General features: G+C 43.0%; 1 protein-coding gene across 7 annotated transcripts in view; it reads left to right on the top strand.

Moving 5' to 3' along the window:
* The window catches only part of LOC101050152 (AGBL carboxypeptidase 4), a 1,418,805-nt gene that overhangs the window by 1,262,611 nt on the left and 138,230 nt on the right, over positions 1-17,964 (top strand). For all 7 annotated transcript variants that reach the window (XM_074380786.1, XM_074380790.1, XM_010349316.3 and 4 more), the window contains one exon: positions 15,509-15,620. In XM_074380786.1, coding sequence (XP_074236887.1) covers positions 15,509-15,620 — 112 coding nt within the window. The remainder of the gene's footprint in view (positions 1-15,508; positions 15,621-17,964) is intronic.

Below are 17,964 nucleotides of genomic sequence, written 5' to 3'. Positions count from 1 at the left end.
TTATGCTTCATTTTTCTCATCTGTAAATGGAGATACTGTAGTTATGAGGCTTTTGTGAGATAATGCATTTAAAGCACAGTGCTAGGCACATTGTAAGTTCTAAATGAATATTTATTCCTCCTTCACACCCTCCTATTCCTCACTCTTCCACATTAAAGAAGCATATAATCCAATCTAGGAAGAATGGTCAGAGAGATTCCCAAATTTCATCAGCTAAGTTTAGATTTAATAATACAACTACCTATTCTGTGGTATTTATAGTGAACTAGAGAAGGTACACTCTAGAATTTAATAGCAATAGATGGCCACTATACCGTGATAGATCATGCTCTTTATATTAAAGAACAGCAACGTTTTCTAACTAGACTACTGTATATGATACCAGGCTATGGTTTACCGTAAGAGTATATGGGGCCTATACTAAAGTTTATAGCAACAATATATAGTAACTATAGTATGTGCTACAGTAGATATATTTAACAATTATGTTGGATGATATAACAATAGATAACAATTATATAGTGAAAGCACAGAGCCACTATACACTCTATCTTACTTTCTGCGCTCCAATTGTGCTTGCCTTTTTTTTCATTTCAGGTCTTAGGTTTAATGTCGCTTTACAGAAAGGCCTTCCCAGGGCTTGCAATATATAGTGGGTCTCCCGTTACACTCTTTCATAGCACCCTGTACTCTCCCTTTGTGGCTCTTGCCCTGATTTTTCACTGTTTATTTATGTGACTATTTATTTAATGATGGTCTTCACCTTTAGACTATAAACTCTATGAAGTCAGGACTTTGTTTACCTTGTTCTCTGTATCCCCAGTACCCGGCAAATGGGCTCTGGATCTGAATTTTATTTTTCTAGTCACCGACTTGAAGTTCAGATATATGTTTCCAGAATGAACAAATGAACTAAACACTAGTGTTTAGTGATTGTGCCATGGCACAACGCTTCAGTGCCCAGTGTAGAGTAACTAGGGCCAGACACGGTCAGCCTCCAACCCTTTACCTTCACCTTCATGGGCTCCTGGTCCCAGTTGTTTTAACTGTATGTTGTTGTGACAGGAATCGGCTATGATGTAACATGATGAGCTGCTGTTACAATTTAACAAACTGGATTCTCAGCCCTACTTAGTTATTGCATGGAGCATGATACTTTTAAAGGCACTTACAAACCACATTTGGTCATACAGCAGTGACCAAGAAAGGAAAGCCAGTTTTTATTATAACCATTTATGCCATGGGGAAACCAAGGCTGAGAAGGTGAAGAGCCATGTTCAAGGCCATAGGGTGCATCCAGGGGCTCCCCACACTCCCACACGTTGCCTTTGCTCTATAAGCTGTAGGCGGAAGTGGAGAACTGAGGGTCTGATTTTCACCACTCTCCTGAGCATTCTTATTTGTCCTTGGACACTTCTGTCTCCTGGACTGTTTCTCTCCTACTCTCTTAGTAAAGGGAAATGGGATGAAAGTCACCTTCCATCACGTAGTAGAAGCACTGGGGAGAGGTTTTATCAAGAATGGGAGGGCTACAGCATGAATGAAAATTGAGGACATTATGCTAATGTAATAAACCAGTCATAAAAGGACAAAGATTGTATGATTCCACTTATATGACATTCTTAAAGTAGTCAAATTCACACAGACAGAAAGCACAATGGTGGTTACCAGGGGCTGGGAGGATGGAGAGAATGGAGAGTTACTGCTTAATGGGCATAGGGTTTCAACTTTGCAAGTTAAAAAGAGTTTTGGAGATGGGTGGTGGTGATAGCAGCACATTATGAATGTATTTAATATTATTGAACCGTACACTTAAAAATGATTAAGATGGTAAGTTTTATGTTAGGCATATTTTATCACCATGTTACAAAAAACAATGGTATGGTTACTGACATTACAATGGGAATATTTTCAAAGAATTCTGGAAGGATCTGGGACCTAGGAGTCTTGAGGGATGACTATTATAACTTCAGGTATTGGCCGGGCGCGGTGGCTCAAGCCTGTAATCCCAGCACTTTGGGAGGCCGAGGCGGGTGGATCACGAGGTCAAGAGATCGAGACCATCCTGGTCAACATGGTGAAACCCCGTCTCTACTAAAAATACCAAAAAAAATGAGCTGGGCATGGTGGTGCGTGCCTGTAATCCCAGCTACTCAGGAGGCTGAGGCAGGAGAATTGCCTGAGCCCAGGAGGCGGAGGTTGCGGTGAGCCGAGATCGCGCCATTGCACTCCAGCCTGGGCAACAAGAGCGAAACTCCATCTCAAAAAAAATAAAAAATAATAAAAAAAAATAACTTCAGGTATTACAGAGCCAAGAAGCTGCAAGCAAGTCCTAGTTGGAATGCAACTGGAATTAGGGGATGACAGGTCGAACCAGTCTAGAATCAGCTGGTAATTCTCAATGTCTTACAGAAAGCATGCTCACAACACATATTGCAGCATTTGCACACACCCTCTGCCAGCACCTTCCTCATCACTTCTTCTGCAGAGAAGAGAGCCCTCAGCCCCACCTATACCCCACTTCGCTTCTGAGCACAGGTAATGCACAAGTTGCCTGCATTAGAAAAACACACTTTCCATCTCCGTATGACAATATGAAACCCTGTGTTGGGTTTGCATTTCTTAATTAGGTGCTTGTCATTGTGTATTCCATAGAGCCACGTATAAGTAAACATTCATAGACCTTTGAATAAATTTATTGGTTTTATTTATGTTTCTGGGCATAAAAATCTATAATTACCAGGTACAGCCTCAGAATAACTGGTATTTAATGACAATTACTTTTTGTTACCATAGAAATGAGTCCAAAGTAGTTACCCATAATTTCTCATTTCCCAAACCTCACACATGCTGAATTGCAATATTACCATAGTAATTGCCTATTAGTCATCATAAAATACGCAGTTACCCAAAAGATAGCAGGATGCTGTGAAATTTCTCATCTTCGGAAAACCTCAGTATTTCTTGGGAGTGTGGAGGTGGGGTGGGGAGGAACAGATCTCTATGGGTGGTAGAGAAATGATTCTGCATTATAGCACGGCACTGCAGAGCCCATGGTGGAAATGGATGCTGTATGATGTGCAGACTCTCACCATCATTATGTCTCTTGGCCCTGGGCAATCCTTACATAGCAAAGGATGCTCCAATGCAGTAAATCCAATTTAACGAAGGTTTGTTGAGGGGCCTGTGCTGGGCCTTGGAGAAGCAGGAGGAAGTCATAGGTAGCTCTTGCCAATAAGAAGCCCAGTGTTTGCACTAGAAATATGGTGTGATGCAATAGAGGCCTGGAGATGCAACAGGAGCTAATATCTGTCTCCTCACTGCACATTATGTATATCATTTCATTCAATCCTCACAGCAGCCCTGTGATGGAGGCAGTGTGATGTTCCTACTTTAAGTAGAGAGGGAGGTTGAAGCACATAAGTACCAAGGAACCTGCTAGTTGCTGACCCTAGGCTGCTCCAATGTTAACCTCTTGATACACTGTCTCCTGAAGCAGAGAGTACTTCCTTCTGACTGGTAGTGATGAAGGAGAGTTTTTGATGGATAGATGATATATGAGATCACAAGACATAAAAGGGAGACAAAGATTTGCACAACGAAACATCATTAACCATAGCAGAGGGCAAACCACCAGGGAAGGTATTTCCAGCACACACACACACACACACACACACTTTATAACTGGCCTACCTACCTCTTCCACGTCAAAATCTAGAGGAGAAACATTTCTAACAACCAAAAAATAGAATAGAACCTAAAATCAGCCATGTAAAATATAAATATGTCAATGTTCTATTTGTTTTGTAACAGCATAAAAACTGCATATTTTTTCATCAAGCTAGAAAGAGAAAACAAAGATCCGCAGCACGTATTGCCCTGTTGAGTGATCTGCCAGCCCCTCCTCACTCTGAGCCTCCTCTGCTGGGTGGCCTCTCACAGCATTTCCCTGCTGGGGTGCCCTCTCACAGCATCACGAGAAACATCGAGTCCGGTGCCCCATCCAGACCATGCCCTCTCTGCTTGCCTGCCTTTGGGCACAGGCTGTTTCCTCCTTTCCAAGGCATCATGTCGTGCTGATGCTACCTCTGACTGTTAGAAAGCACTTTGTTTTCAGGCTGAACCTGCCAGCATGTAACTTCTGCCTCTGCCCTCTGAAGGATTATTCAAGCCTGGCCCACCTTTCACATGGTAGCCTCCAGCCATTTGAAGATCATGTGTTCCCACCCTTCCCGCCTCCCCACTCAATCCCACCATGGCTCCAGGCCAAACATCCCCAAAGCCTTCCAACTTTTCATATGTAATCTGAAATCCATTCCCCTCCCTGTCATTCCCACTGTCCTCTGAACGTGCTCCAGATGTTTGTCATTGTCTGTCTTTCAGGCCTGGTGTCCAGGACTGAAGAATATCATTATGATAATAACAGTGATAATGACAGCTAACATCTATTGAGCATTTTGAACCTGGCACTATTTTAGGCATTTTGCATTTATTGTTTCATTTAATCCTTAGAACACATGCATTATTATTCTCATTTTGCAGATGAGGAAACTGAGACACAGGTAGATTAAGTAACCACCTCAAGTTCATAGAACTAATTATTTCAGGGAGTAGGAATAGAAAGAGGCCATCAGAAGCCTCATTCTGGGGACCATGCTTCTTCTAATACAGCCCATGTTGCTGTCTGACATTGAGCTCTCCTCAACCTAAATCTTTAAATTTTTCCACTTGCATTTCTGCTAAGCTGAAACTCCCCCATCTTCCCTTAGATCCTTACAAGAAGACTGTGGTGTAGGCAGGGCAGGAATCACTCTCCTTGAAGCAAAGAAGAAACCAAGCCACAGAGAGGCTAAGTAACTCGTTCAAGGTCACACAGTGAGTGAGCCATACAGTTAGTTCAGATAAAGCCAGAGTGACAGCAGGGGCCAGACAGACCCTTACCTCTCAGGGACTCTCTCCTGCTTTACGTAATCTGAGTGATGTTTCTGTGGAGGCTGAAAGGACGCTGGGGCTGGCAATGTAATCAGGTGTCTAACCCACAAGTACACACCGCCAAAACCAATTATTCAAATAAGCTTCCCAGCCAGGTTCCACAGAAAAGGCCAGATGGCGAGATGTCTGTGCAGGCAGCTCCCTGTCCCTGTCCCTGCAAGCAGCTGAATAGCATTTCAAAGTTAGAGTTGATAGCAAGTTGATCTTAATAATTGATTCTACAGTGAAGTCAGGCCTCTGAGGAGACAGTAACCCAGAATTAGTGGCTGGGGAGTCTGGAAGAGCAAAACAATGTGATAGAATCAAGAACTTCATCATTTCTGGTCCTAGTTCCTAAACCACTGCTTGAATAGTGCCAGTTCTTTATGTAAAACTCCTTTGGCGGCCCCCCACTGACCCTCAGAAGAACCAAAGCTCTTTAGCCTGGTATTCAGTGCCTGCACAATGGCCTCAAACTTTCTTTTCAGCTTCCTCTCCCACTGTCCACCTTCTGCATCCACTCCCATCTGTTCCTCTTGCCTTCCTGGGCTCTTTCCATTGTCTTAAACCAGCCTGCTCTTGTTCACATCTGTGCTTATGCAGGTACTCTGCTTCCACATGAGAAGCCTTTTAACTGAACTGTTTCTTCCGTCTCCTTTTTTTTTCCTCTCCGGCCCTCCCAACCCACCAACCCATTCCCCAAGCACATACTTTGTTCCACGCACTGGGGAATATGAGATAGGCTTGGCCCTTGTGCTGTCCTTAAGGAGTTCACAGTCCAGAGAGGAGATAACTGTGCTGATGGTGGGAAGCCTGGAGATTCCCAGGCTGTGAAGTCCCTGAGGAGGCACCTCTTAACCCAGCCAAGAGGGTTGGGATAGGGCAAGTCAGAGAAAATGTCTGAAGGAAGAACTGTGTGAGATGAATCTTGAAGGATGAATGGGAGTTGGCCAGGGGAAGAGAATGGTAGCATGTTCCAAACCAAAGGAATAATGATAATAAATGACAACATGGTAATAATGATAATATACAACATTAATTGAATGTATACAGCCTGCAAGACACTATTTTAAGTGTTTTATATGTAGTATTTCCACTAGAGATTTGGAGATAATACTACCGCTCCTACTCTCGTCCTGTTCCTGCAATTTAGAAGGAGATACAGGCATCAGAAAAATAGGAGTCAAAATATTAGCTTTATTATTGATAATAGCAGGACTTGGAAGGCATAGTTCATACCTGTGGCCAAACTTGCCTCCTTTACTTCACTTCAAAATTCAACTTACCCATCAGACACAGGCAGAAGAGGAGGCAAGAAGCCTCCTAGAAAACCCGCCATGTGGCAGAGAGGAGACCAGAATAGGCCCTTCAGGATTCCAAATCCCAAAAACACATGTTTAGAGGGGCTAGGCCCAAATGGGCTCTGCTTCTTTTCTGGAGCTGACCAGTCAGATAAGTTCCACCTCCTACCTTGGGAAGAGAAAACAAGGGAATGGAGAGGAAGATCCATTCTTTTTACTCCTGAGGACTGAAAGTTATCATTGGGGTTGAAAGCAAAGGAGAGTTCCTCCCAACAACCTCATGAACCTATATGGTAGGTCTTGTATTATCCTCATACTGCAGATAAGGAAACTGACACTCAAAGAGAGGTTAAGTCATTTGCCCAAGTATTGCCTGTACTAGAAGGAGATCCAAGAATCACACCCAGAGATTTGGCCCAGAGCCCTTTGAGCCTTGCTGCTTGAGCCCTGAGTGAGTGGAGGTCCTTGGGGAATGCCAAGTGGTCTGTGTGGCTGTGGCACGTGGTCCAGGCTGCATCCCACACAGGGTACAGTATGTGCACCACACACAGGTGCCAGCTAAGAGGGCAGGTGGAGGGCGGAGTGCAGCATAGGCTTGGCAAGACTTGAGACTGGGCGGAACTGCATCAGCCTGCAGAGGGGTACCTTTTTGTTATTAGCTCACAGGCTCTATCACGTGCTACCCTTGCATGGTGTACAGATTGACAACGTAGTGTAAGAAGCGTAGGAATAACTGGGGACCAGATTGTGAAGGATCCTGAACATCATACCAAGATCAAAACACGAACAGCTAACATGTGCAGCACTTATCTCAATCTAGATGGTGTCCTTGGCATTTTACCGATATGATTTCATTTAGTCCTCAAAACAGCCCTCTGAGGGAGACGAAATTCCCACTTTCAGATTAGAGCCAAGGCACAGAGAGGTTCAACCACCTAGATAAAACATGTTGGCCAAGCCAGGGTTTTACCCAGGCAGTGTGGCTCCTGAGCCCACACTTGCCTCAGAGCTCCGTGCAGGCAGGTGAGAGTCTTGTCAGCACCCCGATCTTGTGAAGACTTAAAAGACTTTTATGCCCCCTTTTTGTTTCCTCTGTCCTTTTTCACTTAAGAAACTGAAATGGTGAATTTCCAGCCTCAAGGGCCAGTGTATTGCTTCAGAAAATGTCCTCCCTCCGACCTTTCGAAAAGGAGTAAACTCCTTGTCATTGTTCTTGTATAGAGAAAAATAGTTCTTTGGCTCTGGAATGAACTTCCTATTGTCCCCTTGAATTGCTATGTGAACTTGGCAGACTCGTTCTGCCCTCTGCGTCTCAGCTTCCCCATCTTTGAAATGTGGGGATTGGTTTTTATGAAATCTCAGATTTTTCCAGTTGGTCACTGGCCCGAAGAATTGTTTTAAGCTGCAGTGCTGGAAGTCCAACTGAACCAGTGTTTGTTGCTGCCAAGCAGGAGACAGGATGGATCCCTGAAGTCTATGCTCTATATGGGAAGAGAGAAGGCACTCGAAAGCCTCTCCTTATCCACTAGGAGTAATTTCTTGGGGTTGGAGATAATCCCTTTTCCAGGTGTGATCTGAGCAAGCTTGCCCCCAATCCTACCACCTTGCCAAAAAGGCCACCATTAAAGGGTAAAGACCTTGCTGAATAAACCTTGGAAGAAGAAAGACTGAGTGCTAATCTTGACTTTGCTATAAACCTTGGGCACACCCAAGGCTGCTCCATACGGATGTGCAGTTTGTGCACTGTACAAATGTTCAGTTGTCAAGGGGTCGATGGGGCTATGGGCTAGGACTCTGCTCTCAATCCAAAGTCTGGCAACCAAGTGGCATTATTCCGTACTTTACCCACCCAGAAGCGGCACCTATTTGCAACTTATTCCCCTGGGCGGTAGAGGGCAGCACCTTTCGTCAGTTTGCATAAACATACCTTTCCTGTTAGTCCCCCATTTGAGACTTAGATTCCCCATTTAAACAATAAAAGTGTTGCATCTACCTCTCACTGCACATGAGGGAAGGTCCCTCTGTTAGGCTCTTACCTGACTCCTAGGACTGCTAAGACAGAGTATAATGGTGGCTAAGAACACAGGCTGTAGAGTCGGGCAGACTGGGTTCAAGGTCTGCCTCTGCCCACTTATCCTTGCTGGACCATGGTCAAATTACTTACAACTTCTGAGCCTCTATTTTATACAGTTCAACTGAGAGTCAGCTATGTGTGAGACACTGTGCCAGTGCTGAAGACTCAGTGACAAATGAAATAGATTCAGTCTCTGCCCTCCCAGCACTTTCAAGTCTTTGAGTAAAACAGATGTATTTGTCCCAGGTCACAAAACTACTAGATGACAGATCTGGGACTCAAACCCAAGTCCTTCTGCTTTTGAAACCTATGTTCTTAACCATCCTCCTCTCTGTCTTCACAGTCCTGGTCACAGACATCTCCTCATCATGATGACCTAAGAAGGGATGTGAGGAGAATGCTTTAAATATCTTGGCAGTGGTGATGAGAAGTGGATGTGTTTTGACTGTCTCTTGTGTTTGGGACACAGGGCACTGCCTGCAATCCTCCATCTATACAACAGTAGAGCCCAAGCCACATGCTAAGCATTTTTCAGGGACTGTTGATGACAGATTATCTGGCATTCTGACACTGGCCAATCAATAGAGCTGGAAGGTGCCTCAGGCCAAGGACAATTGAATCCCAACCTTTTAGTGGCATTAAAAAAAGCAATATTTATTTTGCTTTGGTGCAAATATACTTAATCCAATCCAGCTCATTGGTAATGCTGAAAAACTGCTGTGTTTGGGGGACAATTGCAGGCGTACCTCATACATCTCTACTTGTCAATGCCACTGCTCCCTAGAGCAGCCTCACGGTGCTCAGGGCAAGATTGATCGGGAGCCGCCAAGCTGCCTTTTTCTCTATCCTTCTTCAGAGGAGATGAAAAGGAAATCATAAGGAGGGGAATTGAAATCACTGCTCTCATTCTAGCTGCCATTATTGCGAACAGGAATAAGGCATGATGCCCTTCATGAGATGGAGCTATTTATTTGCCATTTGAATAACATTTTCTGGAACCATTATATCTCTGCCATTGGGCAAATAAGAAAGAGAACAGGATGGGGAGATCTGACAAATGAGTAGCTTAGCATCTCTTTTATAAATCACACAGCCCCGCAGATGGCTGGGGGACCTCAAAGGTGACTGTGAACCGTCCTGCTATCAAAGAGACCTGGGTTCAAATTCCAGGTCTATATCTTACTAGTTGTCAAATGACCCTCTCAAAGTCAAATTTTTCTTGGATTTTATTTCCTTATTTATCAAATGATGATAAACAATACCTATCTAATTTGATTGTTGTGAATGAGTCTGGCATTTAGTAAGTGCTAACTTTTCAAAATAAGTCTGAAAGTAACTATCTAACCCATATTTGCAAACCTGCAAGGTATTCATTCATGCATTTGTTAATCTGTTCACTCATTCATTTATCCAATAAATGTATTGAACCTTCTCTGCACCTGGGTTTATAGCAGACATTGTTGGAGTGGGGGTGGGCAAGATAACTCAGACATTATCCCTGCCTTCATGGAGTTCGTAGATTAGAAGAAGAAAGAAAAGATACTTAAGAGTATTTCCAACTCAAAATAAAGATATTATATATTATGCAGTCATATGTACATTTGGCCACCATATATTTGCATTTTCTAGGATGGTCCTAATGTGAAAGATTCTTTCCCACTGGTGTCCTAAATAGCCCCCATTCTTGTCAGAACATAGGTCTTGATTTTGAGCTTGTGCAAAAATGTCATCTTCAAAACAAGTAACAGAAGAGCACCAAGGAGACAGAGACCTAGGGCAGGGACCCAGGATTTTGCATTCAGTGACTCTAAACTGGCAATCACAGGAGTGAGGGCCTGGCATCTGGAGGCCATCTTATCCATTCCTCTGTCTTTGGGCAGCTGCTTTTTGGTCCTGAAACCACTAAAGAGAGAGAGCCTGCACCAGCCTTGGCCTCTTGTGCTCATAGCCAGTTAGGGACACAAGCAGAACATACTAGCAGCCGTTAGAAATATGCATAATTTCTGACCATTCTTGCTACCCTAACTTTGCACATGCTATATCCTTTGCCTGGAATGCTCTCTCATGCCTTGACTCTTGGCAGACTCCCATTTGTGTCCCACAAATCTCGAATGTTGAGCAATGCATGCAATTAATGTTAAGATACTGGTAATCCTTGACTAGTTGGAGTTTCATTTTAAAACTGTATCAACATTTTTCTTAGAATATTTTGTTTTCTTTGTACTTGAACGTAATTGAAAATATATGCTTCCTCCAATGCCCCTTACTCTGGGGAGTAAAAAGCCCAGTTGTTGATACTCTAGAATCATATACTGAGCTGAAAGAGATCTCTGTGAGTGAAGAATAGTATTCCATTTTACAAATAAGTACATAGAGCCTAGGGAGGGGAGGTGACTTTTCCAAGATGACACAGACGTTGGAGGTGGGACCTGTAACCCAGGCTCCTAGCCAGGGATCCTGCATCTTTACTAAGATGTTTTGTTCAGTAAATACCTACCTACTGATAGATTGAGTGCCATTAGAAGCATTCGTTTAAAATCAGCTTAAAAAGTGCCTTGCAGGTACTACTCACTGAAGAACATCACAAATGCTTTAGCTTCTAAAAAGATCTAGATTCTCTGTGGATTGAAGATGCCTTTGAATCACCAGTTGCATTCTATTTTTATTAGCAGGCTGGCTCTAGGAGTTGACCTTTCAGGATCTCTGACCTCTAACACTTTTCCTTCAGTTTTGAAGTTCTTTTTTGAATCAAAGAGGTTTCCTGGAAGCAGCATGGCCAAGTGGGGACACCATGAGGCCCAGGGAGAAGACACCTGAATTCCAGTCTGGGCCCTTTAGAGTACTTATTATTTAGCCTCTAAAGAATGGCTTACATTTTCTGGCCCTCAACACTCTCACTAGGAAATTGAGGTTTATCATGTGACTGAATGGTTGTGAGAATGATATCATATTAGACAGGAAAATGCTTAGGAAAGAATGAAATGTTTGTTCGACAACAACTTCTTCAATGTCTGCCATAACCCAGGCTCTCTGTCAGGCAAAGGAATACCAACACGAATAAGATGGCATACTTGCTCTTGAGGAACTCATGGTCCAGTGGAGAAGCAGACTCAACAATGACCACGTCTTGTGCTGTGGCCACTTTGCTGGGGGAGCAACAGACGCTACGGGAGCAGAGGAAAAGCACTTACTCCTCATGTGCAGGCAGTGAAAATCCTCTACTTCCTGGAGGGGCTAATATTTCAGTTGAGACCATTTCAATGGTGCCATAATGATCACCACTTCCACTGTCATCACTGGCTATCATGTACTCAATGTTTTTGCTTTTCTGAGGATTGTGCTGGTCCATTTACAGATATTAGTTCATGCATGCAATCCAGAAAGTCGGGGTTGTTTACTTTTTATACATATGATAAAACAGAAGCATAGAGGTGCATTTTAAAAAAAGAAATTTAAAACAGATCACACAGCTGGTGAGGTACACAGCTAGAACTTAAACATAACTATAAGTCCTGAAGTCTCTGGCCTCCACAGTATAACCTTGTTGTTCGGTGCAGTTCCATGAGGCAAGGCTGAGGAAGACGGAGAATGTGACTGGGAGACACGTTCAGCTAAGGAGGAAGAATTTTCTAATGGAAGGTTCAAGAATGAGATAAGCTAACTGGAAAGGTAGTGAGTTTTAGGTCATAGTGGTGTCCTAGAGCAACCTGGTGACCTGCCCAAGACAGTGCTGAGGACATTCCTGTTTGGGAGCAGAGGAGAGGGGACAAAGAGATACATAACTAAGCATCTCTTAAGGATACAATTGTTTATGATTAAGCCTGTTGTCAAGGGTGATGTACCTTTCTAAATATTTAGATGCTCAGTGAGGGCTGAAAGAGCTCTGTGAGTACAGCACCCAGACCAGTGATTCCCTCTGTTTAGTGACCAGTTATTTGGAAGTGGACAATATAGGGGCCGGCCAGAATTTTCTATAAATCATTTCATAGGACCACCTGATTAGGGATACATTCAGCGAAAATTAAAAAAGACTGACTCTAGCCACTGAAGCAAAAAGGGGATTTATACAAAGGGGCTTGCAGAATCACACAAACACAGGTAGCTAGAATTGAAAACCAGAGCAATTAACTGAGCAACTCTGAAGGGCCGGAACACTCTGCCTCTGTTTCCACAGTAGCACTGCTGCATAGCACTCCCTGCTGCCTCGTGTCACCCAGCCCCAAGTTTATGTCTTGGGCAGGAGTGGCTGGTGCCTGAGCCTGGGTTTCCTATTGCTGCCCTTGCTACCAGGTTACAAAAAGGTAGAATCTGGCTCATCTGACTTCCATGGAGGGAGACAGGACACAGTCATGGCCTCATCTTGTAATGATGGAGGAGGAAACTCACCCCACTCAACCCCCCATCTAGTAACAGGGTTAGATGCTGGGCATTCCCCAAAGGACATGAACAAATGCCTACTGCACTTGGGAGGGAACAGAGCATGGATTTGAACTCAGATCTCCCTAATTCCCAGACTGAAGGAAGAGATAAGAGGTCATCCCTACCCACTGGTGCCCACTCCAGCCCCCTATGGACTATGAAACTATTAGTCTATGTCATTCACATAGGACATAGCATAAAATAATAATAAAATACAATAAAAACAACAATACAGCATTTCTGAGTTACCATTATGTACCAAAACCTGTGCATTTTCTCATTTAATACTCACAATATTATCCTGCATTATAAATGGACATAAACCTGTAAGCATATCTTCTCCCTCCTGCTAGATTATCCATTTCTTGAGGCCAGAGAACATCTCTTATCAATCACTCAGTGTCAGCAACACTACCATTGGTGTATAGAAGGTTCTTAATAAAACTGTGATGAATTGCTATATTTAACTCTTGCCTCATCCTAGTTCCCAAAACCAGTCTCTCCTCTTTAATTTACTTATACATTCTCAAAAGCAGAGAGCTTACTTAAACTGTTTGCTCCTTATAGACATTAAAGCTGGACAGTCCTGGGTTTGAAGCCTGCTCCACCACATGCTGGCCAAATTACCCTGAGCAGGTTTCAGATGAGTGTGGCTGTGAGGCTCTCTCTGTCTGTCCTTAATCACTTTCATGGGTAGCAATACTTCAGATAAGAATATTTAAGAACTACACGGATATGTCTGTAGATCAAGGTACTAGTCACAGCATTAAATGTTTCCTTTCTGAAAGACAACTTAATGTAGTCAGAGGAGAGCAGAGTAAGGAGAGCACTTGGTAAGATTTTGGACTCTGAGAATCAGGTTGACGTGAGCTCAAATTCTAACTCCATTAAATAGCAGCTCAATGACCTTAAAGAAAGTTACTTACATCTTCTAAGCCTTTCTCTTCTCCTCTTTAAAATGGTAATACAAGGCTTGTATGGGATAAAAGCAAAAATGAAATGAGATAATTCATGTAAAGGCACATAGTAAGCACTTTTTAGATGTTAGCTACTGCTGCACTTACCACTATAAGCTCAGAAAGAAAAGATGGCAGGAACTGCATCAAAAGGCTAACAGTAGTTATATCTGACTGATAGGAAGGGGACATTACTTTTTTTCTTTTCTACTTTCTATATTGAGGACCATTTTTCATTTTTAATAGTGATTTTACAGTCAGTCAATCCTCTTACCAAGCAATTCTACTTCTGGAAACTGTTAGAAAAAAATTCTGAAATGTGGAGAAAACTTTAGGGATTAGAGTATTCATCAGTGCATTTTGAAAACAGTGCAGCATTGAAAACAAAATAAATGTGCCACGGTGGGTAAATGGCTAAATGAATTATGGGGGTTTATATAATGGGATAATGTCATATTATAATGCTATTACAACATTAGTTACAAAGACTTTATTAACAAAGAAAAATGCTCATGTTGTAATGGCAAATGGAAAGGGGAACCCTTTGCAAATTCAAGGTCAGGAGGTAGCTACCTGGCCTAGAAGGTGAGCATCAGTGATCCCTCTGTTTAGAGCACAGAGAATGGTTAGAATCTAGGCATCACTGCTCTTATGAAAATCCTGGAACAGAGGGGACATTTCTTTGTGCGCTCCTATCCACTGAGGTTGTGGGGAAGGGAGAGTGCAGTTTATGCTGAAAGAGGCTTGTGGTCCATTTGTAGAAGCTCCTTCTCTACTAGTAGCTGGGGAAACTTAGGCTTTGAGAGAGCAAGAGACTCGTCCAGGGTCACGTAGTACACCATCAGCATGGCAGGGGACCTGAACCCAGTGATATCTCTCTCCTCTGCATACCATGGAGCATTATCCCACACTCAGTAAGGATGGACTTGCCAGAGAGGCTATGCAGGACTCTAGTGAAAATCTGAATGTGGAGCAGAAGGATGTTCCCAGAAGTTTCCACATTATTCTCCTCTGGTTCTCACTGAGATAAAAGTAGCATAGTGATAAGAAATGAGGTTCTCCCAGTCCCTCCAGGGGCATTGAGGAAAGAGACATTTGAAAAGAGAAGGCTTTTGCCCTGGAGGTGTTCATATTATGTCCTCAAATCCACACATGCAACTGGCTCTCTGAGCTCAGCAAAAGAAGGGAAAAAACATAAACCTATGTAACTGGAGCACTTGAATCCATGTCGAAGTCTAAAATTTTTGGAACTCTTCAGTCTGCGGTACACTGTCATGGAAGGTGAGGTGGGAGGAGGCAAGGAGAAAACAAGAAGACCAGGTTAAAGAAAGACCCTGCATGCTCAAGGTGATACCAGAGGAAGTGGTAAAAAGGTGTTGGGGTATGGTGTATTTTGAAGAGAGACAATGGATTAGCTATAGATGTGAGTAAAGAGGCATAATGAGAACACCAGTGGTTTTGGCCTTAGCATTTTTCTCAGCTGCAGTGTGGAGAATACGTGCACATGTTTATGGGTGCTGACATGAGGATACACCACAGAAATATTTTTGAATCTCTCTATGACTCAGTTTCTTGTTCTGTAAAGTAGGAATTGTAATAGTAGTGACCTCATAGAGTTGTTGATGGCACTGAATGAATTAACTCATATAAAGTACTTAGAACTGTCTGGAAAATGATAAATGCTAGGTAAGTGACATAATCATTGCTCCTACTCCTAAGCATATTTTGACAGGTGAGAAGCTCAGCTTGTCCTGCCTATATTGACTCTTACTTTGGTTACTGCCTAGGTGTTCTCTGATGGGGTTTGATCTGAACCGTCACTGGCTGGATCCCTCTCCATGGGCCCACCCTACCCTGCATGGGGTGAAACAACTCATCATCCAGATGTACAACGACCCAGTAAGTACTTGAATGCCCTCCACAGCTGCTGATCTATGGCTTGAACTGGGAAAGGGAAGCATTATATTGGGAAAGTCCACTAGAAGCCACAAATTAGGAATACATAGCTAAACCCAGGGAGACACTAGGCCTGCTCTTGTCTGAATCCATCAGAACCAAGGACCTTCTCCCAATGTCTTTTCCTGTGATCGCTCACAAATAGTGGGTTCACTTGTGAAGGTTTCATGGGATAAAGAAATATATTAGAGTGTATCCATATTTGTCAAGGATCTTTGGTTACAAGCTAAAGAAATACAACTTGAATTAGTATAAGCAAAATAGAGAATTTATTAGAGGAGTACCAAGGGCATGTCATGTAATTGAAGACTGTAAACTGGCTTCTTCTACATGTAGGGAACATGACTGCCAAGTTCTCAACACTACAGTAACTTACTGTCATTTTCCAGTTCCAGTTCCAAAAGGATTATGATTGACCTAGTTTGGAGGACATGCCTACTTCTGGCCAAGTTAGTTCTGGCTCAGGATACAAGACTATGCAAGGACAAGGCAGCCTTTCTGGAACCACGTGGTTGTAGTTGGAGGGTGGGTTGGTACCTGTTTCCAGAAAAGAGGGCCTACCATTTCAGAAGAAAGAAGGGGACATAGGCAGACAGAACAATGGGCGTCCATACCAAGTTTGCTCCCAGGGGCAAGTTCTTGTTTGTAAGAAATAGGAGAAGACAGTGAGGTTTCATAGCTTGGAGAAATGAAACAAACCAAGTATTCTGTCTCTGAAGAGCTACTGCAGAACAGGCAGGACAGACCTTCTTTTCAGGTGGGGGACATGGGAAGAGGTAAAGGAACAGACCTTTATAACAACTATAGCTGCCTGAGAATGGAGTGTGTGTGTGTGAGCTGTGAGCTCTGCCTTACTAAAACTGTTCAACTTTTAGCCCAAAAGGATGCACAGAGGAGACTCAATTGTTTGGAGGACATTCTAGTGAAATTCCATTTGAGTCCCTTCCAACTTCAATGACTGATTTTATGATCCATAACTGCTGTCAGGTGAGAGGTGGTGACTGCTAAGACAGCAAAGGTCACACAGTTGGGGTACTTCAGGGATGTACCAATGTAACCCATTCTATTTATCCTCATCGAAGATGCCAGTGAAAATTTCCTGAATTAAAGAGCAACATGGGTATTGATCAGATAGAAAAGTGTGCTTAAAAACAAATGCATATATTAGAGCAGGGGTTAATGAAAAAGTCAGTCCTGAGGTGCAATGTAGTTTTCTTGGCTATGAAACTCAACTGTTATCTGGATCGTCCTATGTGCATTTTGCTTTCCTAGGTCCTTTCACAATATACCTTGTGTGTCAGGGCTTGCATAAATATAGCTTTAGGATATTTGCTTCTTTCTCCAACTCATCTCTCTTTGTCTGTAAAGGAAAGTATGAACTGTGCTCACCAAATCCCTATGCAGAAGAAGAATGATTGTGGTTTGCTGTCTTTCTCTAAGCTTTGGAACCCTGCTGTCTTCTCCTATTTCTTACAGACATGAACTTGCCCCTGACCTCTCAATGTCATCCTGATCATCTTTCCTTGCAGACAGAAGCTGCCTTTGATTTTCTCAGGAAGTATCTGTAGTCTGCTGAGTTCTGCCCTCCCAGGCTTCTGTGTTGACTGCAATTTCCCTGATAGAATGGCAATGCCTTCTTCCGCTACTTCCTTCCAAAAGAGAACAAGCTCCTACACTTTTTTTTCCTGATTTGGCTGATAATAGATATTCAATAACTGCATGTTGAGTTGAATTGGCTTGAACACAGAAAATCTTATTATGCCAAATGCAATATGGTTTATAGATACAAAACAGTTATTCCCAGGTAGGACGATGAGGCACAGTAAAAAACAAACTAAACAAACCAAAAAATGACACTGGACCAGAGGAGTGACAGAATGGAAGCCACTGAACAAAGTGGTATTTTAGATAAATTCTCAAAGACACAAATAGGGCTTTGGGGGCAGGATCGGGGAGGAACACAGGAATACAAGGGAAGTAGGTTAGGTTTCAGATGCCATTGTGTCACTAATTATTGATCTACTTACAAACAACTGGGTGCTCATTCATGCTGCAAAACACAGATCCAGCAAGCGTGAATTACAGAGATTTGGTCCATGAATACATTGATCATCAGCTGGTTAGATCTTAGTAAGTACACCTTGGGTGCTGAGCTGGTTGTATAAGCCATTTTCTTACCTAAAGGTTACTCTTTCATGCCTCAAGCGAGGGCGTGGAGCACTAATATAGGAGTCAAGCTGGCCTGGAGTAGGAGCCCAGCTCCCTCAGTTCCTTCCTCTCTTCCCCA

This window comes from Saimiri boliviensis, chromosome 11 (genome assembly GCF_048565385.1).
Source record: "Saimiri boliviensis isolate mSaiBol1 chromosome 11, mSaiBol1.pri, whole genome shotgun sequence".
Taxonomy (NCBI): Eukaryota; Metazoa; Chordata; class Mammalia; order Primates; family Cebidae; genus Saimiri; species Saimiri boliviensis.
This window is presented reverse-complemented; position numbering and strand designations above follow the sequence as displayed.